Source organism: Crocodylus porosus, unplaced genomic scaffold (genome assembly GCF_001723895.1).
Source record: "Crocodylus porosus isolate Cpor-Errol unplaced genomic scaffold, CroPor_comp1, whole genome shotgun sequence".
Lineage (NCBI taxonomy): Eukaryota > Metazoa > Chordata > Crocodylia > Crocodylidae > Crocodylus > Crocodylus porosus.
This window is the reverse complement of record NW_017728947.1, coordinates 103,426,545-103,451,048: the sequence shown is the minus strand read 5'-3', so window position 1 is coordinate 103,451,048 and position 24,504 is coordinate 103,426,545. Positions and strand designations below refer to the sequence as shown.

The 24,504-nt window shown below is 39.6% G+C and overlaps 1 protein-coding gene across 1 annotated transcript in view; it reads left to right on the top strand.

The window, feature by feature from the left end:
• JAG2 (jagged 2) overlaps positions 1 to 19,068 on the top strand; it is a 62,907-nt gene extending 43,839 nt beyond the window's left edge. Inside the window, exons 13-25 of the mRNA XM_019551163.1 lie at positions 301 to 465; positions 1,023 to 1,136; positions 2,894 to 3,007; positions 3,456 to 3,569; positions 4,458 to 4,574; positions 5,682 to 5,709; positions 6,612 to 6,697; positions 7,710 to 7,823; positions 8,010 to 8,125; positions 10,581 to 10,829; positions 11,276 to 11,407; positions 12,493 to 12,649; positions 16,689 to 19,068. Of these exons, the coding sequence (XP_019406708.1) occupies positions 301 to 465; positions 1,023 to 1,136; positions 2,894 to 3,007; positions 3,456 to 3,569; positions 4,458 to 4,574; positions 5,682 to 5,709; positions 6,612 to 6,697; positions 7,710 to 7,823; positions 8,010 to 8,125; positions 10,581 to 10,829; positions 11,276 to 11,407; positions 12,493 to 12,649; positions 16,689 to 17,164 (1,982 nt within the window). The 3' untranslated portion in view covers positions 17,165 to 19,068. The remainder of the gene's footprint in view (positions 1 to 300; positions 466 to 1,022; positions 1,137 to 2,893; positions 3,008 to 3,455; positions 3,570 to 4,457; positions 4,575 to 5,681; positions 5,710 to 6,611; positions 6,698 to 7,709; positions 7,824 to 8,009; positions 8,126 to 10,580; positions 10,830 to 11,275; positions 11,408 to 12,492; positions 12,650 to 16,688) is intronic.
• Positions 19,069 to 24,504: the final 5,436 nt, after the last annotated feature.

Below are 24,504 nucleotides of genomic sequence, written 5' to 3'. Positions count from 1 at the left end.
TCAGAACCAAAGCTGAAGCTGCAGCAGCTCCCATACTGCTGAGCAGTTTTCCCTGCATTCACTGTCCCTGCTTAATACTTCCCTGCCCCCAGGCACTGAACAAAAAATGTCCTTCTCCCCACACTATGCAGTTCCCCTGCACTTTCCTGGCCACACTGCATGGTCTCCCCCACATCCCCTCCCATACTCAAATCCATGGGGGACCTCTTCTTGGATCCCAGTAAATACAGTATGTATAGTTAAAGATATTAAGAGTAATCTTCTCCCCACCCCTGCTTTTTTTTTTTTTATTATTCTTAGTAATTGACAGCTGTACAATAGAAGTCTTCACAAATGCTACTCGGGAAGGCATCCGTTTCATTTCCTCTAATGTTTGTGGGCCTCATGGACAGTGCATTAGTCAACCAGGAGGAAATTTTACTTGTGCCTGTGAGAGGGGTTTTACTGGAACCTATTGTCATGAAAGTAAGTAAAACCCCTTCAAAGAAACCTCAAAAACCTCTACTTCATGGCATAGATTTACCAGTTGCTTTAAAGGACACAACAAAATCTCAAAAAAAATACATGTCAGTGACTATGATGGTGGGAGGAGGCATTGCTCTTTATCTTTGGTGTTGCTTAAAAAAGTTCAGTTTTTCCTGTGTGAAAAAGTTGGTGATTTCAACCTGGATATTAGTGAACAAGTATTTTCAGCACAATCGGGACTTCCCTGGGTAATTCTTTCACAGGAAGCTATGAAAATGAAACCTGGACCAAGAAATTTCAAAATCCCTATCATTAGAGCATTGCAGGAAAGCTTACACTGCTGTCACTAGTGTCCCTAACAGTTGGGTGCATGACTACTTTTAATTTTTAAAACCAGTTCTGTGCTCCTGTTTATGGTAGAGAGATGGAGGATGTGTTTTCAGAGCTGTCTGGCACACCTTCATGAGGATAAAGCTCCATCATTAACCTGGAACTGTCATTAGTGTTCTTGCAGGATGGAAACTGTCCAAGTATAACTGTTGATATTTTTTCCCTAGATATCAATGATTGTCTTGGAAACCCTTGCAAAAATGGTGGAACATGCATTGATGAAGTTGATTCATTTAGGTGTTTCTGTACAAGCGGCTGGGAAGGAGAGTTGTGTGACACAAGTGGGTACTACCAAGAATTTCCATATTTTAAATTTTATAGCTTTGTGAAAACAATACAAGGCACTTGGTCTGTGATCAACATCACTAGAGTACGGTTTTTCCTTCTCTTCCATAGAACCCTAACATTATCACTTCCAAGGTGCTCACTAATTTAAATGCGACTGTAATGTCGTCTTTGCAATATTGTGTTTCTGATTAAACGCTGCTTAAACATTATCACTATACTAGTTAAAAGATAGAAACGCTTGTCCTTGGGACAATCTAGTAATGTGCAATGATTGCCATAACAAAAGTAACTTGATCAGTCTGTATATCACTAGTTTGTTTTCCCCCTCCCCCCAATCCTAATCAAAGGAAATGTGGGTTAATGAGAAATCAAGTGGGTTGTTTTTATAATTGTCTTGCATGATGGAAATTAAAGAATGTCGTAGGTTAGTCTGCATTGCAGAGATGTTTTCTTCAATTGAACTCTAAGAGAGAATTATAAATAATCCCACTGGAACCTTCAGAAGTACAGTTAAAATACAATCCAAAGTATGCCAGCCAGAGGTTGGCTAGCTTTTTATTTGTCATTAGTGTCCTGGATAATATAATAGCAGAGCTGCCATACCTATCCAGGGACTTCTGTTTCAGAGAGGTGCTATCACTAATAAGAATCTGTTGCATTATCTAGATACTACCAAGTGTTTCCATAGAATAAATAGGAATTAAATAGATGGCAAAAGTAAGCTAGAAGCACAATTTATATGAAGTAGAGTTTAGAATCCGACTCTGTAATTTAGTGCATATCATTAACTATAAACTTTTGTATCCCATCTCGATTTCATTTCCATTTAAGGGTTGCCAGGGGGGCTTCACTTCCTCAGTGAAAGTGTTCCTACTGCACTTTCAGAACTTAATAAGTAAAGATTTATGCCCGATCAATACTCAGATGAATCTCAAAAGAAAATTCAGGGTTCTGCAGGAAGTGGTATTCATGTTTTTCCCCCTCCCTCTTCCCTGCATGAAAACCATTGTTAAAACTTGAGTTTAGGACTTGCTAGTATACACTGCCAGTGCCATCTTTAAGATAAGGAGGTAAGATATGAAGAGGGTCCTGAGTCCATCAGCAATTACTTATTTAGGAAAAGGTTTTGGTTTTGGTTTTTTTTAAACCTCTTGACTGAGGTTTCTATCAAGTCAATATGTTGTAACTACCAAAACTTTGGTTCCTGTTTCAGCTGGAAAGAATCCTCCTCTTCTATTCTAGAAAACTCCCATATAGTGTCAAGTTACTTGATAGATTTTACATCACTCTTTAAAAATTAGACGGGCCAAAAACTTTAATTAATGTAGGTACTGAACACCTCTAGGTCTTGGTTACAGCTTCTTGATTGGCCCTTATGGAGTTTATCAAAAGCCCATTGAAGTCAAGATCTGTGCAAAGAAGTGTGCACTATGGCTGTTCACCTCCTTTGGGAGTAAGTGCCAAGATATGAGTTTATTACCTTTCCCAAGTGTTTCAAATCCGATAGAGCATCTAAGGCTTCTTTGATTCAGTCTTCTATACTAAATGTTTTTATTTTTATGCCACTTTGCCATTTTTATGCCAACTTTGAAGCATGGAGTTTTCTTAACAACCAGTACAATCAAAAGCATTTCCTGTCCCTCTCCGGAGGCAACATTTTTAATTTTCTGCAAAGAAGATTAAAAAAAAAAAAAAGTAAATTCACCCATCTTTAACCAGAATATTTTGTTGAATGTTCAAATTTTTACAGATTTTAATGACTGTTTTCCAAATACATGTCACCATGGAGGCCAATGTGTTGATCTGGTGAATGACTTTTATTGCGAATGTAAGAATGGCTGGAAAGGCAAAACTTGCCATTCGCGTAAGTATTTTTCACGTTACGCAATTGTTATGTACGTGCTTGTTTTCCTTATTCCTGAAAACTGCCAGTTTTCTGATGAGCATTTAAGAGCTCAGCCGTAGAGGAATCAATTCCATTTTCTTAATCATCTTCCCCAAGCTTCCTGTGACAACTGAACCCATTTTGAACACCTGTGCCAAAGCACTGGGCTTTTTGAATTAAGAGACTGAAAGAAAATTGGCAATAAGTACCACCTATTTGATGTTACTTCAACATCAGAATAAATATAACTTTTTCTCTTTTGTTCAATACCTGTGTTTATTCAATTGAGACAGGTTTTTTTTTAATTTTGTTAAGGACACTCTTAAGCTATATCTAAACAGTCTTCAGTAACTTTCACAGTAAATATTTTCATACCTTTGTTAACTTTCATTCAGTATGTGCTTATTTGTTTTACTGTAACCTCTAGGTGAATACCAGTGTGATGCAAATACTTGTAGCAATGGGGGAACGTGTTATGATGATGGAGACACTTTTCGATGTTCGTGTCCCCCAGAATGGAAAGGAAGTACTTGCAACATCGGTGAGCAATGTACAGTGATGTATATTAGACAAAAACCGTCTATAGAATCTTCTCTCTGGATATTGCTCAGGTGGTTGGTAGATGGGTGGGGCGGGACCTTTCTGCTAATTGGCCATTTCAGATCTTTCCTATCAGCTAGTCAGAAGTCCATCATAAGGATCTCACTATCACGCACTACAGAGAGATGCGGGAAAGGTAGAATGGTCATGTGGAGCTTGTTCTTCTCAGGTAGAGCTAACATGCCTTGAACTTCCTTTTGAGGAGGAAATGGGGGTTGTACATGTTCTATAAACGAATTGAACAGTTTCCATGGCTCTATTTCCATTGTATTCATGGATCCTAAACTTTCTTTAGGGATTTCAGGACAAAAAAGGGATGCCGACAACCTACTTCTAGTTCAACTTAATTCAGATTTTTTTTCCTTTAAGATTGTCAGATATGATCATGGTTTTTAACCACCTAACAGAATTTTAAAGTATAGCTCATAGCTTTAATACTAGTGTTTACTATGCTGACTTTATGCTGGTCCTATGACACTAAGTTTCAGTCTACAAAAAGTGAAGATAAGCGTTTAATCAGATAAAAATATCCAGTTCTGACTAGTTATAGTATGTTTTGAAAGGGATATTAAACTCCACACATTGGGGCTTAAATTAAGTTGACTTTTTAATTAGGATGAGGCCTCAAGTGATTGAGAAATCATTGCATATCATTTTACTCTGCAGTCTTTAAAGGTTTCTCCAAATCTTGTGTCACTGGTCGTCGGTTCAACAAAATTAGGAATTGCTGAATTGCCTCAATCCCAACTGCCAAGTGATAGGAGGATTGGTATCTAGATTACTTTTATTGTATTTTGACATTTATTCTTTATTTTTTTTTTAATTAAAGCTAAAAACAGCAGCTGTATTCCTAACCCTTGCATGAACGGTGGAACTTGTGTTGGCAGTGGTGATTCCTTTTCTTGCATCTGCAAAGAGGGATGGGAAGGACGTACATGCACACAGAGTAAGACTTCACTTTTTTTTTCTCCTTTGCATTTCTAGGAGTGTCTGGTAAGAGCTGTTAACTAAACCAAAGCAAGTCCTTAACGTTTGTGTTGCAACATACATGAATCATTCGGGGTGGGAGGGGATGAGGGAAGACAAAGCTTGTCTAATGAACGAAGAGCTTGTTTGTTTTGCACCTAATGTTTGCCAACATAACTTTTCAACTTCCTGTGCAGAAATGATCTTTGGAAGTTTATTCTCTAAACTTTATGAATATCTTTTCTCTAAAAAAAAATTAGTTGCATATTAAAAAGGAGAATGAACTCACTTCTGTCAGAAGTGGTAAAATGTTCACTTTTATTCTTGACGTGAACATTTCACTACTTTCGTGACATACCTTTATGATGATTTGTTTAGGTGGGGCAAAGTTGGAGTTTGTGATTCTTCAAGACACAACTTGTAGAAAATATTACCTCTGGACTGCATTATTTGTTGTTTTTTAAAAATTTTAAAATCCACTGTGAAATTACCTTGTTTTTAAATAGCCTGTATCTTGATTAAGTTGTTTAAACTTCTGCATACTAGTGTGATGAATACTGATTTCTAAATTATTTGCTTTTAATGAGAAGAATTTTGCTAAATGCAGTAAAAACCATTTTAAAAAGCCAATTCCATGCATACAGAATGAGAAGTCAAAAGAGTAATGCTCCTTGAAAAAGCTCTTAAAAGCTGATTTGAATGAGCAACAAACAATTCTATCATTAATACAGTCTTACCAGTTGTCCTTCAACCTTAGACTGCAATGTTGTCTCTTACTTAGCTAGGTCACAAGTGTTCAAATGTCACTAAATTAAATGGCCAGATACAATGTTTTTTGCATTAGTTATTTTTTGTGCAAAGTTCATATATGACCATTTTTCTGTCATCTTCTGGAGTGTTAACTAAAACATCTCTTGAAAAAATAGTGTTGTTTTACTATACTGATACCAATATTACAATTTGATGAAAGCAGAATAATATTTTTTGTGTTATGCTTTCTTCTGTCTTGCTGTAGACTTTTTAGACGTGTTGTATTATATTTAAGACTTAAGAACCAAAATAATTAATCTTACTCCTTCCATTACAGATACCAATGACTGCAACCCCCACCCATGGTAAGTACTGAAAAAGCTCTTTTGCTCATTTGTTTTCACAATACTTGAACATAATACACAAACTTTCTTATAAAGGGTAAATAGATATATGCAATACTTCTAAAAGAAAAGAACCTTTTCTTGTGTTGTAGGATTTTTTTAAATAGTAGTCTTGAATTCACTAGGTGAAACTTAATTTCTGTTAATAAGTTTAAGCTAGAATTATTTGATCCAAGCAAAGAATAGTTATAACAATCTGTTTTTTAGCTGCAAATGATCAGAAAAATTTAAAATTAAGAGGAAAATATTCATTAAATAAACAATGTAGCCTGTCTCAGATTGCAAAGTATTTAAACAGAAGAATTAAAGAAATATATTTGGATATTATTCAAATTAAAATCCAATATGGATCCTGTATCTTCTGAAGTGTCGTAGTGGAATTTCAAGTGTTATTGCCTGTTCTTATACTTCAAGTACAGGTTTCTCTGTCTGTTTTCTAATAATATATTTTACTATTCCCATAACCACTTGTTTTCTGTGAAATTGACATCTTAAAACACCAGACATTCAGATTAGAGCAAACTGCCCATCAAATTTTTTATATAATCTATTTCTGACCCCAAATTTATATTTTGTGCAGGGAAAGAATTCTTCTAAACAGTGGCAGAAAGCTTAATTAACAAAGGTTTAATTGGAGAGGCTGACAAAATAATGCAGGTGGCTTATTAAATTGTATATTATGAATTAGCAAGAACTTTTAATTCTGTATTGTTCAATAGTGAGAAAATGCCATGAATAGGAACAATAGAAATTTGCATTTGAACAGGCTGTTATATGAAAGACCTAAGGTTTTTGCTTATCTTTGGGCTTGCGAATCTACCCTGAGAACAGTCATTGTAACGGTAGGTTTATTATTTTTACAGTTACAATGGAGGCATCTGTGTGGATGGTGTGAATTGGTTTCGATGTGAATGTGCACCTGGGTTTGCTGGTCCTGACTGCAGAATTAGTAAGTACCTGCATGGGTGAAGGACTGAGAGGTCATGCCATCACGACCCAAAAATCTTTGTTGTAGACACCCTTTGACCTTTGATGTATTAAGCTTAGGTCAGCTGTACCCCAAATAATGAACAGAAGCTAACTGAATTATTCATAGACACTGATCCTCACCTTGCAAATAAAGGGATCTTTTGTTTGGGACAGAAGCCCTTTCTTCATTTGATAAATGCAACTAAAACGTCTTGGCTTAAATTGTACTCAAAAGCTCTACTGCAGGATTTTATGTAGAAATTGTTTGGAAGTTCCAGGACACTAGCTTTCTAGCTGTAGAACACTATTCAGATTTTTCTTTAAAAAAAAAAAAAATGCTGTTTTTTTAGCAGAAATAACATTAGTGTTTTTCAGTGGAGTCTTATTTTATGTAATTAAAAATTACATGGCTAAGTGAAACAAAAATATCGTGGGTAGAGTGCTGTCACAGGAGTAACACGTGGAATGTGTGGGCTTATGTTAATGACTGTTTACGGCTGTTTTCCAAAACTGACCGTGAGATCTGTAAAATGAAACTTCTTATTTTCTATGAGACTATGGTGGATCCTTACATCAGATTTATAGTTGACTTAAATTTCAGCACTGTGTAACCTACAGGGTCTGTTCTTTACTCCTGGTGGCATTAATACATGGAAAGAAACTAGACTAGACTAGATGTCACTGCATCATTTTATGTTCGACTGAATTTTTATAATTAAAGTAGACTTACGTTAAATATAGCCAAGTGAATTTGCTGCTTCAGGCTAGAATTCAGGTATCTGCATTAGTGAGTCCATATTAAACAGCTGTAACTGCTGAGACAAAATAGGTGCGGTAGATGCAATTAAAAGACCTTTGCACAGGTCTGAAGTAAACATTGGAAGTGATGATGGCGGATCTTGATGTGGGATTGTTTACGATTTAAAACACTGCTTATGTTTAAACTTTTGCCACTGTCTTGCTGATTTTAATTTTATTTCCCCCTTCCCCAGATATTGATGAGTGTCAGTCCACTCCTTGTGCATATGGTTCTACTTGCATAGATGAAATAAATGGATACAGGTGCACTTGTCCTCCTGGAAGAGTTGGGTCTAGATGCCAAGAAGGTAATAGCTTAATAGTCCTAATTAAAAAAAAAAAAAAAAAGAACCAGTTTTTAACTTTTTATAACAAGTACAGTGTGCATGTCCAATGGTGACTTTCTAGAAAAATGAGATTATATCATTTTTGATTTAGGGCTGTACTTAATTATTAGTGCTTCAAAAAATGAGCCTTTTTTTTTTTCCTTTAAGTGATTGGTTTTGGAAAATCTTGCTGGCTTAAGGGAACGTCATTTCCTCATGGCAGCAGATGGGACCAAGAATGCAACAACTGCCACTGTTTGGATGGCCATATTGACTGCACCAAGGTAATTATTTGACTTATTTAAGTTTTCTTCTGAAATGCTTTTTATTCTAGCTAAACTTGACCCACAGTTTTTCCTTTGGAGATGGCTGCATCATATTGTAACTACCCTACTGAAGACCGACGCTTAGGACAAAATTTCACCCACTGAGCATGCTGCGTATTCTCTTGCACATCCTAGTTTGAATAAATTGGCAAACAGTCTACTAATTTCATTGGGATATTTTATAAGAAGCTCAAAGGATTTGCTATATTTTAAGTAATGTAGCAGAGATCTTGTGAAATTTACCCTTGTGGTCATTCATCTTTTTTCTCTGTGGTGGAGATGATGGTAACCGCGTATGATAAATGCAGCTTGACTGGGTCACTGCCCACTAACCAGTTTCTCCCCTTATTCCATCTAATGTTCCAAACATCTGAGCTGACTCCCGGCAGTTATCAATAAAATACAGTGCTTGCATCTATTATTGTACAGTCCGGCTCTGGTACTGATGCAGCCTGACAAAATGGAGCGGTATGAAAAATAATACCAGCATTATTCACCACCACTAGATCATTCCAGATGGGCTCCAATAACATATGGAATGTCACTCCATTAGATTGATTTCCACACATCTTGCATGCTGGGGGAAAAACCCTAGAAATTTTGTTTAAAACTGTCCTATTTGCAGGTCTGCCTGTTTTCTTGCCTAGCTATATATGCCTAGCAGGCAAAAAAAAATTGTAATAGTCTTACACTTCAAATAGTCTTGGCTTTCTCTGTGTTAAAATTAACTCGGACCTTGATTTTTGCAACATTACAAGTGATCTAAAAGACTAAGTACAGATGGTCAAGAAGCCTGAGGCAGAATCGATTTCAATCTTTGCAGGGTAGTCTAAGCTGCATGGATTGAACCGTTAAGCAAGTGAACAGACATTCGCTTTTGATTCCAGAAATGCAGCCCCGTGCCTGCAGTTGCCCGGGCCAGAAGATAGTGGGCACTGGAGTACATCTTCCTGCTCAGCTGGAACGGACAGTTTGGGCAAAAGCTAGCCCACCCACCTTGCAAGGGGCACTTTGTAGGGGAGGTACAAAACATCCTAAGATGCTGGGGGACTGAGTCAACTTGAACCTGGAGGGGATCTGGAACAGAAGTTCAATAAACTGATTTAACCTAAATCAGTAAAATCTGATGCCACATCCATCCAGGTTTATCTTAAACTGGTTTTTGCCATTTTGAAAGTGTTTTATACACACTAAACTTTTTTGCTTGAACTGATTTCTGATACCTTAAACGGTTTATGTGAAATTTATGTCCCTAGCCAAAGTGACCTAGAAAGTCCTAAAATATCTAAAGCTTGATCGTGATGTTCTGGTGAAGGACATGGGGTAGGTGAAGGTGGACTGGGGTACAATGCAGATGAGGTGCTCTAAAACTATTACAAATATCTTGTTTCTCAAGGCTTTTTCATACACAATGAAATAAGCTTTGATTTACTGACTGGATTAGAGTCACAAAAGCAATGCACATGTCCCTAGAGGAATAGGTAGCAAAATATGAATGTAACCCTTCTAGACACCTTCCATAAAACAGGTGCTCTTGGAAATTTAGGTAGCACGGCAATAACTGTGTATTGCTGAACTAGAGCACTCTTTCGTTGGGAATGGGAATGAAGTGGGTTTGCATGAACAAGCTTGAATATTCACCTAGGTATCACTCCCTATCCTGACACTGATAGTGTCTTGTTGGTATCATGTCCAATGCACTTGGAAAGAGCTACTTATGAATACCCACAAAACTCATTCCCCTTAATTCTTTGTTTCTATGCTCTCTATAACGGTGGTTACGTTAGAGGTATGCTGCTATTGCCTGTCAGGCTGACCAATATTGTACCACTTTTTTTAGAATTCCTTATGAAGCTCCTGTCATGTATTTAAACTGAGCTCTTCGGGGTAGAGATCAGTCTGTGCTAGGTGTTGTAGAAACAAACCCCCCAACAAAACAGAACAGTGGAGCCCTTATCTATGACTAGGTTTCCTAAACACTCAGATACTTGAAAGGTTCCCAGTTGCTGGCATGCTGGCTGACTTTGGCAAGTCAGTTAAACTATTTGTCATAGTTCCTTCATCTTTAAAATGAAGGTGGTGCCTCTTTTCAAGTGCATTGGGATATGTGGGATAAAAGCAGTATGTGGGACTTCTGATGATACGATCATTGCCACATTAGGAGAATGTCATGTAGCTTCTACTGTGGGCACCATAGTCTATATGTTACAGTTAAATAAAGCTACAGTAATCAAAACCACAATACTGTAAAAATAATTAAAAAAAAAAAAAAAACACCACCAAAAAAACCAAACAACTTAGTTGCTGATTTATGAAGTTTGAGTGCTGCCACTCTCCATGAATTAACTTTTAATTACTGTGAATTCTAGTTACCATGTATTTTAGTTTAAATAGTAATTCTTTTAATTTTCAGGTCTGGTGTGGAAGGAAACCTTGTTTATTACAAAAACACTGGGATCATGCAAGTAATCAGTGTGCCATTGGTCAAGAATGCCAAGAGAAAATGTACATAAAATGTTTTCAACCACCTTGCACTGGCTGGGGAGAATGCAGCGGATCGGAGCCTCTTCCTGTCAATATAAAGTGTCTGCCAAATTCTGGATACTTGGATAATGACTGTGCTAGAATTACTTTAACTTTTAACAAAGACAAAGTACCTCAGGTAAGACCAAAACCTAATGTCAGACTCAATCAGTAGTATAAAACCTTTATTCTTCAGCAGATGCCATCATTATTCAGTACTTTTAACAAAGGTTACTAACTGTCCTCTATTTGTAAAACTTTTTTTCAACTATTTATAGCTGTACATTGAGAACCTTGTTTCTATTTTTGTCATTCAACCATAGCTCAAAAAAAACCCCCCTGCAACTTAAGGGAAAAATAACAATACTTTTAATTTTTTTTTTTTTTTCCTTAACCTACAAATAAAATTGAGGTAATACTTATTGGTTCAAACCACTTGGGTTGTGTCCTAACACTAAAAGCCAAAAGAGCCTGGGCCTTTACCATTTTGCCCAGAATGCTACTAGCTCTCAAATGGATTAAGTTACATACATACTCAAGAAGCCTATTGTAGCACCAGGATACAATCCATTTTCTTTCTGACAGGGTACTACAATTGAAAATATCTGCTCTGAAATTCGCTATTTACCAGCTACGAGGACTGTTTCTAAAGAGAGGACACTGATAATATTGTGTGACCTCTCATACTCCACAGAGAATGCAGTGGAAGTTGCCGTTGTAAGTACTAGATTATTTTTATAAACATAAACACGTTTTCTTGCTAGATTGGACCTGGGAAAAACTGTTAATATCTGTTTCATTTTAAAAGCAAATGCTGGAACTTTGTGCTTAGTTTTGATTTCAGCATAACTTTTTTGATTTTGTGGAAATACTTTTTAGCTCTTTTTATTAACTATTGAAATGCAAAAATTCACACTGGTAGAAAACTGCCACTATCTTAATGTTTATGATAAGTCGTCTGTCAAATATCAATCTAAATTTGCCCACATCCCCAGGATCCATGATTATTAACTGTCCCAGCAGAGAGACTAGGTGGTTGATGTTGAGTGAATGGCTATGGTTGGGGCACATCAGAAAAATGGAGACATTTTAGTTGGATGCTGTGCACGCACTGTGATGAGTTCCTCAACCTCCAGGGACCTCAATAAGCATGCCAAAAATGTCGTTGAGGGGAAAGGGAAATCTAGTTCAAGTACATGAAAATAATTCTTGGACTGCTGAACTGTTTGGCTCTTGTAGAAGAGTTTCTGTATGGGAAATGTCAGTGTTTGTTTGTAAGTTAGCTGGTCTAACCAGGCTTCCAGAAGTAGTAAAACGTTACAAGCCAGAGGGTGTGGTATCAAACAGATATTCTTAGCGATACTCATTGTTCACAAATACCAGTAAAGAATATATTGAGTTATGGTGCAAGCTGACAGGCTGTACAGATTAAATATAACAGATTATGATATTTGTATAAGTTCACTTCTAGGTAATGTTTTGTAGTCCTTCAAACTGACTATGTTTAGCTCGTCGTGTAAGTAACACAGAAGTCTGCTGGGGTTTTTTGTTGTGTAGTAGTGGCAATGTTCCTGCCATGTGAAGGCATTGGAAAGGGGGTACTAATTTAATACTTGTATATTGAGTTAAAACCAAACCAGCTATCCTGTTGGAAGACTAAATAGGGGTGATGCTTTTAACTTTTATTATTAATGTAATTATCAACAAAGCTAATTTAAGACTTGTGATTGATAATTTTGGATGTGTACTTCTTTTAAGTAAAGGCAGTAACCTTTTTCCCCTCCTTTCTCAACTCTCTCTAGTCTTTTACCCCACACCAAGAGGAGCAAGATAACAGCCTAATACAAAACGCTTCTAATGTTATAGTAAATGCAATCACCAAACGGCAAAACAGCACTGTTACACTGGCAGTTACTGAAGTCAAAGTGGAGACCATAGTTGTTGGGAATTCATCCTCAGGTAAGGCTGTGGAGACATTGGCATCTTGTGTTCATTCTGTGGCTCTTGTTACCAGTCTCTTGGCTTTTTTCCTGTGCTGCAAAAAAGGCAGCATTGATCGTAAAGAAGCTGGTCAACTTCCTCTTTTTCAGAGCAGATTCTAATGTTATACTTGTTGCAAATCATAGTTTCATGGTAACTGGAACTAGTATTTTGGTTTTCATCGTCTCTCTAAATGACAATGTGTTGGAGGTGGGGGGGTGCTATACTTTGAGTTTCCATGTCAGAAATGGTGTTAATGATAGAATCAGTCTGGGAAGATGCTTGAGTTCCCATTCGCATCCATAAGAGTTAAGGTTGCTTATCACTTTCTTAATATTTGGCCTGTTCTAATTAGTCATTGCTGTTCATGTGGCTTCCTAACAGATACACTTCATTTAGATGCAACCCTCAAAGTGCCCAAGACCAGAGCAAGTACAAAAATGGTTATAAGTCAGGTCTTTTACATCAGCATTTCTTCTTCCCTTCTCAGCAGAGAGGACATAAGTGGTTGTTGAAATCTTAGTTTCACTTGAAATCCACTGGGAAATCCTAGAACAGGGGCTTGCAATTTAGCAGGAGAAACCCTGTGGCTCTACTTCTTCTCCAAAATCTTTTCTGGGGAAACGCTTACCCACATATACTGTAGGTTGGCACGTGTCCAGTTCCATTGTCATCCTCCAAGATCCTTAACACACATGGGCCATGTCTACATGAGGTGCTACTGCGCAGTAACCAGAGTTATTGTGCAGTAGTGCCAGCGAGCACCTTTTTTGTAATGCTACCGCACAGTAGCATTGCATCACAGTTTTGCCACACAATGCTACTGCGTAGTAGTATCAGGCGGCTGTGTAGTCAGTGTCTCATTGAGATGTGGCCACACACTCAGTCTTCAACTTGAAGAAAAAATATCTGCCAGCTTTGTTCTTCTCTGGACATGGGTTTTCTGGAGAAGAGAGAACTGGGCCAAAGCTCTGATCCTGTGTGTAATACCCTTTCTATGCTTCGCAGTGCACAGAACTACAAGAGTTGTTCTGGAGGAACAGAAATCCTTAGTCTCCCACTTCAGAAACAACCTAGGATTTATCCAATAACGTAAAATGCCATGGAAGATTAAGCCAGCCAGTCTGTTTTTAGGCCTATAAGTACCCCACTTTCTTCTCAAAATAGGCAGTCAATAAGGAACATTTTCCCCGTGTTTTCTTTTTTCATTTTTTTTTTTTTTTTTTTCCCCCCTAAAGATGAGCATAATATGTAATTTAAGCCTTGCCTACCATGGTGTCAGCTTGGCGTTGTTTTAAGACTAACTTCAAACCAGCATCCCACTCCTTCCCTGAGCTGCCTCCTGAAAGCTAGTATCTCTATCCATGACCATCTGACTCCACAATTGTAGGGGATGGTCAAACATCTTTTGACCCTAGTGTTAATCACTTACCTCTCATTTTTCAACATCTAAGCAAAGTATCCATTAGTTGGCTTTTGGAGAGAGCCAGCTATGAATGAGGACTCATCTTTTTTGTAATTGGATGTCCCTGGTCGAAGACCTGTGTAAGTACTGCATGCACAGTAGCCCTGGGTTCTGGTTGTTATGAAGATGCAAGATTCATATGTCATCTTGGAGATGAAGATGGCATGACTAGTGGTCCCCTCCTTGAAGGCTCCTCCCCTTGCCTTTCAGTCCTAGTCTAATCAAGTTTTACATTTGCCTCTGTCAGGAGCTCTCTTTACTGTTAGGTGTGGGGGGAACAAACTTCTGTAGGAGTGTTGCATTCTCCAAATAGATCCCTTAATAATAACCCTTACTCCCCTAGCCACCAGTCCCAAATGGATTTTCTCTGAGGCTCAGGGCACATTCCATAAATCATCTTCATAGGCTGTCTCTTCCCTAGCCCTCTACCTAGGAACTTGTTCAGAGGCCTTTTTTGACAAGACAGATAATATCTTAAAAGTCAGGAGAAATAAGCAAATCCATCTGAAACAAACAAAACACTGCAAAAGTGGAAGTCTTTTCTATATCTGTGTGCAGCTAGATTCTGCAGCCGTGTAGTGCTTATCCTACAGAACTAGGCATCATCTGGCAATTTAAACTCATCTGAGAATGTGGAGAAGGAACACTTATTTCAGTCATAGTGTTGGCTGATTGATCACTCACATCAGCCAAGTGCTCTTCCCCAGCACTAACTGCAGTCTCAAAGGAAAAAGCAGAGTGTCTCATCTTTTGAATTTCCTCTTGCAGTTTTCTCTTCCCTGCACTCATTTTCCTTTGAGAAATTCTTTCCCAATTTTCAGAAAAGAAAACAAAATCATTATGCGCTGACAATAGGGCCATCATATAAAACCAATTAAAACCAAATCCAGTGCAAATGGTGTCCCAGAACATCCTAAAAGGGTATAACTTGAGGAGGAAATAATCTGTTGTATGCCATGCAAGCTGTGGAAATGCTCACTAGGAAAGGCAGGCACAGAAATGGGGAAAAACCTATGACTTGGCTTATTGAGCAAAATGTCATTATTTTTCTTAGGAAGCAAAGGGCAAATTGTTCCCTCTTTTTTTTTCCTTGTCAGTTTTACTTCTAAGGGTATGAGGGGTATTTTTTAATCCTCAAGATTATTATCAATGTTTAAAGTTTTAAATCAAGCACGCTGTGAGGAAATAGTGTGTATTATATATTAACATTTCCATGAACTCGCACATTGATACTCATGTTATGCCTTATCAGTACAGAGGCCTATAGTAACAATCTGTGAAGCATGTGTTTGCAGCCTCTAGTACATACATCAATAATAAGAGGGAAAGAAGCAGTGGACACTTAGGTCATTTGTAAATTTACTTCCTGTAATTTAACTACATAAAGAGAGTCCAGTGCAGACATTAGGTGGTGACGGTAAATCAGATGGCCCTGTACAGATGTTCAGTTTCTACCAGGAGAATCCTGTTCTCCTGGTAGAAACCAGAAGCATTCAAGCTCTTCCTCGTAGACCAAAAATAGTGGTTCTAGGAGAAAAAAGCCAACTCCAGCCAGGAAGAAGGGGCGAGGGAAGCTACTGTAGCCTCTCCCATAGATCAGGATGGGAGACTAGCAGCAGTCACTGCTCCCTGTCCCTCTTCCAAACTAGACAATCCCTGTTTTGGGGAAGATGCAAGGGATTTTGCTAGTTCCCTCCATCTTCCCTTTGCCCTCGACTCCTGCCCCTGCCTCAGCTCCCAGTTTATTAAAAGATGGAGGGGATAGAATTGGAATTGGTGAAAGCCTCCCCAAGCCCAGGGGCCAACCCTGTTGTCTCTTAAATTACAAGTAGTAAGGGGAAGCTAGTGGGCTGGGAATTGTGCTTAGGAAGGCTCTCCCAAGGGCAGTAGGGCAAACCACCTGCCTGCTACACACACTGACATCTCCAGTATATGGCGTGTGCAAGGGCTTTGCCATTGGGTTCAGTCTGCCTGGCTCCTGGTGTTCAGGCATGGAGAAGCAGACACCTGGTGGGCTTTGTCTCGCAGCCTCTGCTCAGCCCCTTGAGACCAGAAGCAGAGTGGACGAGCAGCTGCTCAGGAGCTGGTCCAGGAGGAGTGTGTAGCAGCCACCACAATTCCCTGCCTCTTTCCCAAACTGGTCACTGTCTAGTTTAGCAAAGGGAGCGGGGGCATCTGCAGCCTGCCTGTAGGCTCCCTCTCCTGGAAAGATTTCTACCAATGAAATCTTCTCAGAAATGTCCACCAGTAGAAATGAATGTCTGTTCATATCCTAATTGTCAGTTGGTCTCACTAAAACATGGACTCGCTGAAGTTTTTGTTTCCCAAATGATTAGGGCCTCTCAGTTGCAGTGTTTTAAGAGGCCAGAAATTGTCAAAAGGAGGACCTAGAGTTTCAAGCAGAAATACTATATAGTACCTCGGTGTTTAGGCACATTCACTTTTTTTCCCAAAAGGCTTCAGAAGGGAGCTCTTAGAGCATTTGTGTGACCAGTTCCTAGTGCAAATGTCCAGTATCTATAACCAGCTGTTCTATTCTGGTTTGTCCTCTAGGTTATTTGGTTCCAATTATTTGTGCTGTCTGTAGCATTGTATGGCTGACTTGCATAATCATCTGTGTGTGGTGGACTCGAAAGAGAAGAAAAGAGAGAGAAAGAAGCCGCCCACCTAGAGAGGAGGGTACCAATAACCAGTGGGCTCCTTTAAATCCAATAAGAAACCCGATAGACAAATCTTACAGTAACAAAGACATTCATTATGAATGCAAGAATTTCATTGCTCCTCAAAAAAGAACTTGTGATATGGTGGAGGAGTATGTGGAGTATGAGGAAGAGGATGAGGAGGATGAGGAAAGAGAGGTCATGGAAATGGACAAATTCCTCTCTCACAAACATCCAAAGCCTTTGCCAGCAAAGGCATCCGACACGTCTGAGAGCAGTCCAGTAAAGAAAGCCTATCAGATAGTCAAAATGGACAACAGATCTGTAAAAAATGTGAATGCATCAAACTTTGAAGGCGGTAGAGACTAACCTGTACTCAGAACACAGGCACGCTGTGCCTGCACTTAACAGGGAGGGGAAAATTGACATCTCCATTTTGCATCAAGGACAAATATCTGGAGGCAAATGTTCATAGTTTCTTTATTTTGAGTAAAAAAAAATAAATAAATAAATAAAAATAATAATAAAATAAAATAAAAAAAGTTTATTTTGTTTCTTTAGCCTTGTATAAATTATTCAATGACTGTCAGATGGAAAAAAAATGAGTAATCTTTGATAGTTGCTATTTTTGTAAAGTTTACTTATAATACACTCGCTGTATGGCAGAGGAGAGAGGCTGTATTTTCAATATGTGTAAAGTTTATTACAAAAGACTATACACTGTTTACAGAATGTATTTCTTTTTATTACTTGCTCTAATTTAATGGTGGCTTTAAAACCTCCTGGTTGAGGAAAGTGTGTAAACTTAAACTGTTTTCTTGACTTTGAATCTCTATTAATGGCAGCTCACAGCACTTGTTACGTTAGTAGCTTCTGTAAGTTTTTTTTTTTGTTTGTTTGTTTGTTTTCTGTTTTCCTTTTTTATTTCCCAAATTTGCCTTACACACTTCGTAACAGGAACAGAAATTTATAGAGATCTTTCAACTGTGGTTTAAAAGTGGCCTTTTTATTTTTGTTTTTAATTACTTTAGAATTGCAGTATTGAAGCATGTGACAAGTGCCTTGAGATTTAAACTTTTTCTATAGCAACTGTCAAAGACTGCCATACCAATATAGTTAAATTGTGAGAACTGTAGGTTCCCGTAACTGACATGGTTTATTTTCTAATTGTGAAAATGCTTTTTTTTTTTTTTGTAAATATGTACATATTAAATGAATCACTCTGTATATTTGATTTAATAACTTAAAATATTTCTGTCTCTTCTTTTTTTTTTCTTTTTTTTACATGTCATTCCTTTTTAATTTATGTTGCAGAAAAGGGAGGTTTTATGGCAGTTTGAGACCCTTTTTTGGTATTATGTCCAAATTAGAAAATGACGTTAATACAATGTTAGGAATCTGTTGGTCATTTGTATTTACATTGTAACACAATCATTTACATGTAAATAGATCCAGAAGTGTTTTGTTTATTCCCAGGTTCTGCCCATCTCAAGAACACTAGAGGATGCATCTACTGTACAGTACCAACTTAGCAAGGCATTGTTTTTCTTTTGTGAATATGTTAATTACATGTAGTATTACATATTTTTTGCGTTTAAATACAGGCCTAATGAAGGGAACAATATTTCCTCATTCTTGTTTCTGTTGTGCTTATTCATCTATCGCTCTAAGAAAAAGGTTGGCAAACTTGGAAGATGGAGTACCTCGATAGAAATGGTTATTCATACGGGATGGCTTGCGCATTTTGTTTTTTGACTTTGAGGCTTTATTATTGCTATTAACTGGGCAAACTATACGTTTATTTTAATTACTGGAAAACCATAACACTACATACACCTAGTTATCCTACCAGTAAGAAGAGCGGATGTTTATCTGAAAGTATAAACTCTGGCCAATGAACAATATAAACATGAATGTTTTGAAACCAGTTATTTTATACATGAATGCAGGAATTGCTTTGCAGGATCTTCTGTTTAGTACATTTTGTTTGACATGTTCTTAAATAACTTTCAGAAGAAAATTATTTATTAAAGCATTTTATAACAATGTTTGTTGTAACTTTTTTTACTTGTGGTAAATATTCAAAACTTATTTTGATAACCTGATTAGGAGTTAGCCCTAGAAAGGGTACTACTATCCATCACCTGTTCCCCTGTATAATCCTAAGTATTTAAACCAAAAATACTTTTTTCTGCTACCCTTGTAACTTTTTGTACTGTAATGCTGCTGTCTTCCATAATCTAATAAAATGATTCCCTCATTGTGTGTAATTATATATTTCAAATTGCATTTGCTTTCAAATTGCCTTCTAGGCGCCTAATATAATACTCTTCCAAACAATCCTATCAAACCAGCAAACTTGGAAGACAAGTGCCCAGTAGCGAGTTCATTTGCTGCTTCCACGGGTCTGTTTTGCTTTGGAAGTGTGCTGCTGCAGAAGCAAATCTGAGTCCATAAGGGAATGAGATTAGCTGAGAGCCAAATTGCTTTGAATGTGGGCTGCATTCTTTTGGATGAGAGGTTGCCTATGATCACAAACAGTTGGACTCCGAGGTCCATCAGAGCCCTTCCTTGTGCTCTTATGTTGGTGGGAGATCTTAAAATGCTCTACACCACGATCTAAGCACTGAATGTAGGTTGCTTACTAGTTTGCTAACTAGACCTCTACTGCTCTGCACCGTACCTTGCTTGTCTAGGGCAGGGGTGGCCAACCCGTGGCTCCACAGCCACGTACAGCGCTTCAGAAGTTATTGTGCATCTCCTCGAATCTTTGCACAAGTACACGGTGACCAGCTTCCATGGCTGTTAACATCACGTCAAGTGACGCAAATGCTCACGGCGAGCACGTTACTCAATTTGGGCTCAGAAGTTTGGACTCTGCAGGTTGGCCACCCCTGCTCTATGGGATCCACTTGAGGTAAACGTTCCCTTGTGGTATAATCATTTCTAAGACTTACCTGGATTAATTTAAAAATATGCTTTTAACATACTAAATAGGCATTCTATTGAGAGCGACTCTTGTCGTGTAGGTGCCACTGCCCTTCTACAGTGATTCTTAACGGGTGCCACGAGATCCTTTCATGGGTGCCATGGTGGGCTGTACAGTTCTAGCATAGGTGTGCAAACATAGTTCATGAGATGGTAACCCCAGCACTTTCACACTAGACTCCATAGTGTTAAAAACATCCTGGCTTGCTGTGGTTGTCTTGAGTTCTCTACAGCAGAAAAATTGCTTTATTATTTTTCAGTACTCTGAAAATGCCAGCTCTCAGTTTTTCCCTTTTTTTTACAAGGGTGCATTGAGTCTAGATAGGGGGTGCCTCAATGCTGAAATGGTTGAGAAGCACTGCCCTGGTCTATGCTTTAAGGTAGGTAGAGCATGGACTATAGAGCTTTTGGATCGTGGAAATTCTTGCTCTTTATCACTGAGGAATTAAGCACTGTGGTATTGATGTACCTTATCAACCTAGGGTTGTTTCTGACTGGGCCGATAAGACACACAAATATGACTTGAGGAATTAAGTGCATTGGCTGTACCAAGCAAACTGCTTTGGTTCTGCAACTAATGAGGAAGTGGAAGAGGAAACGGGCAGAGACTCGGCTGCTTTTCTGTTTTCACTTGTAAAATATTTGTAGGAAACTGCAGAAATGATGCGCTGCAAGACGCAGCCACAACAGCGAAGGGTTCTACCATAGCTGCATCGCAGATGGTCAGATCAGAAAATATCCTTAAAACCAGTTGTAGAAGCTCAACCCAGGTGAGCGCCATTTCCATCGCGTCTGGTAGCCTGCTGCCCCGGGGTAGAGGAAGGGGTCCAACGCCACAGTTGGTACTTGTTCCGTGCTTGACTGACGCAAGCAATTATGAGCAATCGCATCTTCCTCTGTCTGCAGGAATTAAGAAATAAGAGGCCAATGGTTGTGCTGCATGGTAATCACCATATCAAATAAAGAGTTACATTTTTTTTTTCCACTGGCCTGTTATAAAGTTAACTTTCCATGGCACTTAATTACTTTGCTCACCTAGATTAACTCAACAAGATGCTTGAGAGCAATTAGATATATGAAGAACTTGGATATCTATAAGCCAGGTGCTGCTGTGACTCGTTTTTAAGTACCTGCCCCTAGAATGGAAGCCAAAGTCCAGAGGAAAGGCCTATGCTCCGTGGCTGGCCTGTGGGGAGGATTAGGTGTCTCAGGGAGGGGGGATCCAAGAAGGCTGTAGGGGGAGTGGAGAAATTCCTTCACCAGGCCAATAGGAGATATTAAGCCCAGGGCTGTGTCTCTCTGTGGTCCTCTACCTCCTTCCAGGAGCTTCCATGTAGTTCAAGACTGCAGATGAGGCCCTTGTGTTCGCTTGGGATCAATTCAGAGCCCAGCTCTACAAATTATTTCTAACTACTGAGCAGGGCTTGTTCTCAAGCATGCAGCCCTCAAAGGAGGAGGTGTGTGGGGTATATCTAGTCTCCTCTACCCTGTTTGGACATTGAATAGGAGATGGAAATAATCCTGAGGGTAAGGACTGGAACCCAGGACTGAAAACAGCAATCTCTCTTAACCCCACTTGCTTGTATTTACACCATGGCCACTGCTGCAGGAAGGGGTCCTACCCAGCTTAGGCCTAGCCTAACCCACTAGGGAGTGGGCTACTTTCTGCAAGTAGGAAATGTGGGTTTGAACCCCCTCTAAAAGCTGGGGGAGACCAAGCACCAATGTCTCCAGCTTTGTGGCTGAGTGGTCTAAGCTACTCTGTAAAAGGCACCATCACCACCAGCATCTCATGCTGACTTCTAGTGGTATTTAATGGAAGTGGCCCCAGCTGCTCCGCTGTGTGCTGACCTGGATGCTGGGAAGTGTGGTCGGAGCATGCCCAGCTGATCGGGCCCAACAGAAGAGGTAGGTGCTGCTCCACCTTGTTCCTGAATCCAGGGGAGGCTTTGGCAGGAGCTGGGCGCTGAGCCATTTGCACCAGGAAAGTTCTTGAATGTGCCCCTACAGAAACTTTCAGCCCCCAAAGGGAGGTGCCTCTGAGGGCCTGAAATCTATCAACTCTGTCTTTGGGAAATAAAGCAGTGCACAAGAAAATCCAATCCTCAGGTAGCTTGTGGGTCTACCAGGAGCAGAGAGAGTGTTAATGCTTTGTCACCCCATTCACTGGGACAGGGCTACCTTGGCACTCCCTGCAATGAAAAACCGAATCCGTGCCAAAACCCCCCTAAGTATCACTGACATGTAAACCAGGATCATAAAGAATGAAACCTGAATAGGACTCTTTGCACCCATGAGGCTTACCCTAACAACCTGCTACGTGTGCTCGTTAGACATGACCTTGTGAAGGAACATATCTGCAAATGAGTATTAACAGAAAGATTCTCCCCTTTTCTCTGCGTAGAGTATTCTGTACAGATCACTGTTTTGTGGTTTTTGGGTTTTTTTTCTCTCAATCCTGTCTGAGGAGCACTCCTGTTAGGAGATAATGCTGAAATCAAGTTTGCAAAATCTTGGTATTAATGGCATGCAATGCGCTGTCGGGGGTGTCAGTGGTATTGTTCCATGGTTTGCCTATAGGGTGGCAGGCTGAGGCACCTGGATAGGGAAGAGGAGGAGGAATATCTTCTGGACGGCTAATAACGTATCAATATTACATAATGTTTAAAAAACCTGTAAAACTAATGTCTGCATGGAGCAGAAAGGCTCAGCTGCTTTTACCCTTCGTTCTATTTGCATTTCTCCACACTTGTTTCTTAACCTCCTGCCTTCCTTATCCTGTACCGTTGTCGCTGATTGTGTGTGTATTTCTGCAAAACACCATTAACGTTGGCTGCAGTAAACGTTTTCCAATAAATATGCCCATCCTCATGCAAATCCGCCTGTTGCATAGCTTAGCTGTGCAATGAGGACACCGTGAATTTTGTCTTAATATAGTCTTTCAAGAATATGCCCAGGAGGAGCCGAATAGATGGCCATCCCTGGGTTCCCCCTCTGCACGGCCCCCAGTTCATTTTTCTGCTCTGCTGCGCTGTTCAAAGTCCCACGCTGACCTGAACCTCTCATCAAGTTCTGCAGCTTGTGATTCTTTTGGCCACTTGTCGTCTTCTCTGTTTGTTTTGTTCTGCGCCAGGCCAGGTAATTAATCCTCTGGAGAGCAAACTGTGCCTGAGTGAAAAGCTCCTGTAGCAAAATAACTTGATGCTGCCCTGTGCTACGTTCGTGAACTACCTGGAATTTGAAGGGTATTTCCCAATAAATGAAAAGGGTAACTGCTGGGCATAGTTTATGGCTTGAAGATGGGCAGAGTTTTATATACCATATTGTCTCGTGTACAACACACCCTTTTCCTCCCCTCCCCCCAGAATCAGCCCCCAAGAACTGGAGCATGTTTTAAGCAAGGAAGCTGTTTCCTTCTCTGGAGACGCTGCGTGCCATGCAGCTGCCAAGATGGCAGAGTCCTATATTAACCCTCTCACCGTCACAGGCTTTGGCTGAGAACTGGAGCTCATGCCTCAAGCAGCAAGTGAGCTGCTGATAGCATCTTGGGGAGGCTTGTGGTATAGAAACAAGACTTTATTGATAGAAACTTATATAAAACTATTTAGAGGAAAGAAATAATGATGTTGTTCTGCCCTGGCAAGGGTCTGAGGCTTACCCTTGTGTGACAGAGTAAGCTGTCCTGGAGACAGTGTCCAGAAAGTGTGCCACACCGGGAGACAGTCTGGGTGAAGCAGCACTGGCTGGTACCATATTTCCTGGGCACTCTCTATTTCCAGAATGGCTTACTCTGAGCCGCACAGTCAGCCGTGACACTGGACATATCTTTTTTTCCTACATTGTCCCTTCCATAAACAAAAGGCATGCTTAATGTGAGGCTATATAGCGTATGAAAAAATACAGTAATTGCATACCTTCTGGGGAAGTGGGGTGCAGCACAGTAGCAGAGCCTCAGTAGGTTAGCTTCCTTTCTGCCTGTTAAGACAAAGGTCTTTAGAAACCATCACGGCACCCGATAACAGGTGAGCCATGTACGGGCGCTGTAGACTCGCAACATGCTCCCAAGGTCCTGTGCAGGGAGTCCTCCTGGGGCCGCAGGTTGTAGCTGTGACCCCTCCTGCCCTGTTCAGGTGGGCTTATCGATCTGTTTTGCAGGACGACGGTGGCGTCTTTCCTGTGCCCTCCCTGTTCAGAGACAGAGTGGCAGAAGTAAGGTACAAAACAAGTTACTGCTGCCGGGTACCTGGTTGTGGCATTAAGAGGCTAAATGAGCGATGCCGTATGAAACATCCACCTGGCCTTATTATGTCTCACACTAAAGAAGTGACTAATGGAGTAGGAGGAGGAGGAGAAAGAAACCAGCAGTGGATTGATAACTGTTTTCATATGACCTCTTTTTTTTTAAAATGGATCTCATGATCGTCTCTGTCCCTAGACACCTGTTTCTTTAATTGTAATAAGAAGTTGTCAAGTGATTAACAATCCAAACAATACAAATTCCAGATTTTTTCCCCTTTTTCCTGTGGTCTAAGATGTTCGCATGCAAAGGGTGCTCCCTAAATAATAGTAGTTTTATATCTCATCTCATAGTTCGATACCCTAGACAGGCGAATGTTGTTTGGGTATAACGAATATAAGATATTCTGCTCCAAAATAATCTAACCCATTGAATAAGGAATGACCATTTTAAGAATTGGCAGACAAATTTGTTAGTTTGAATT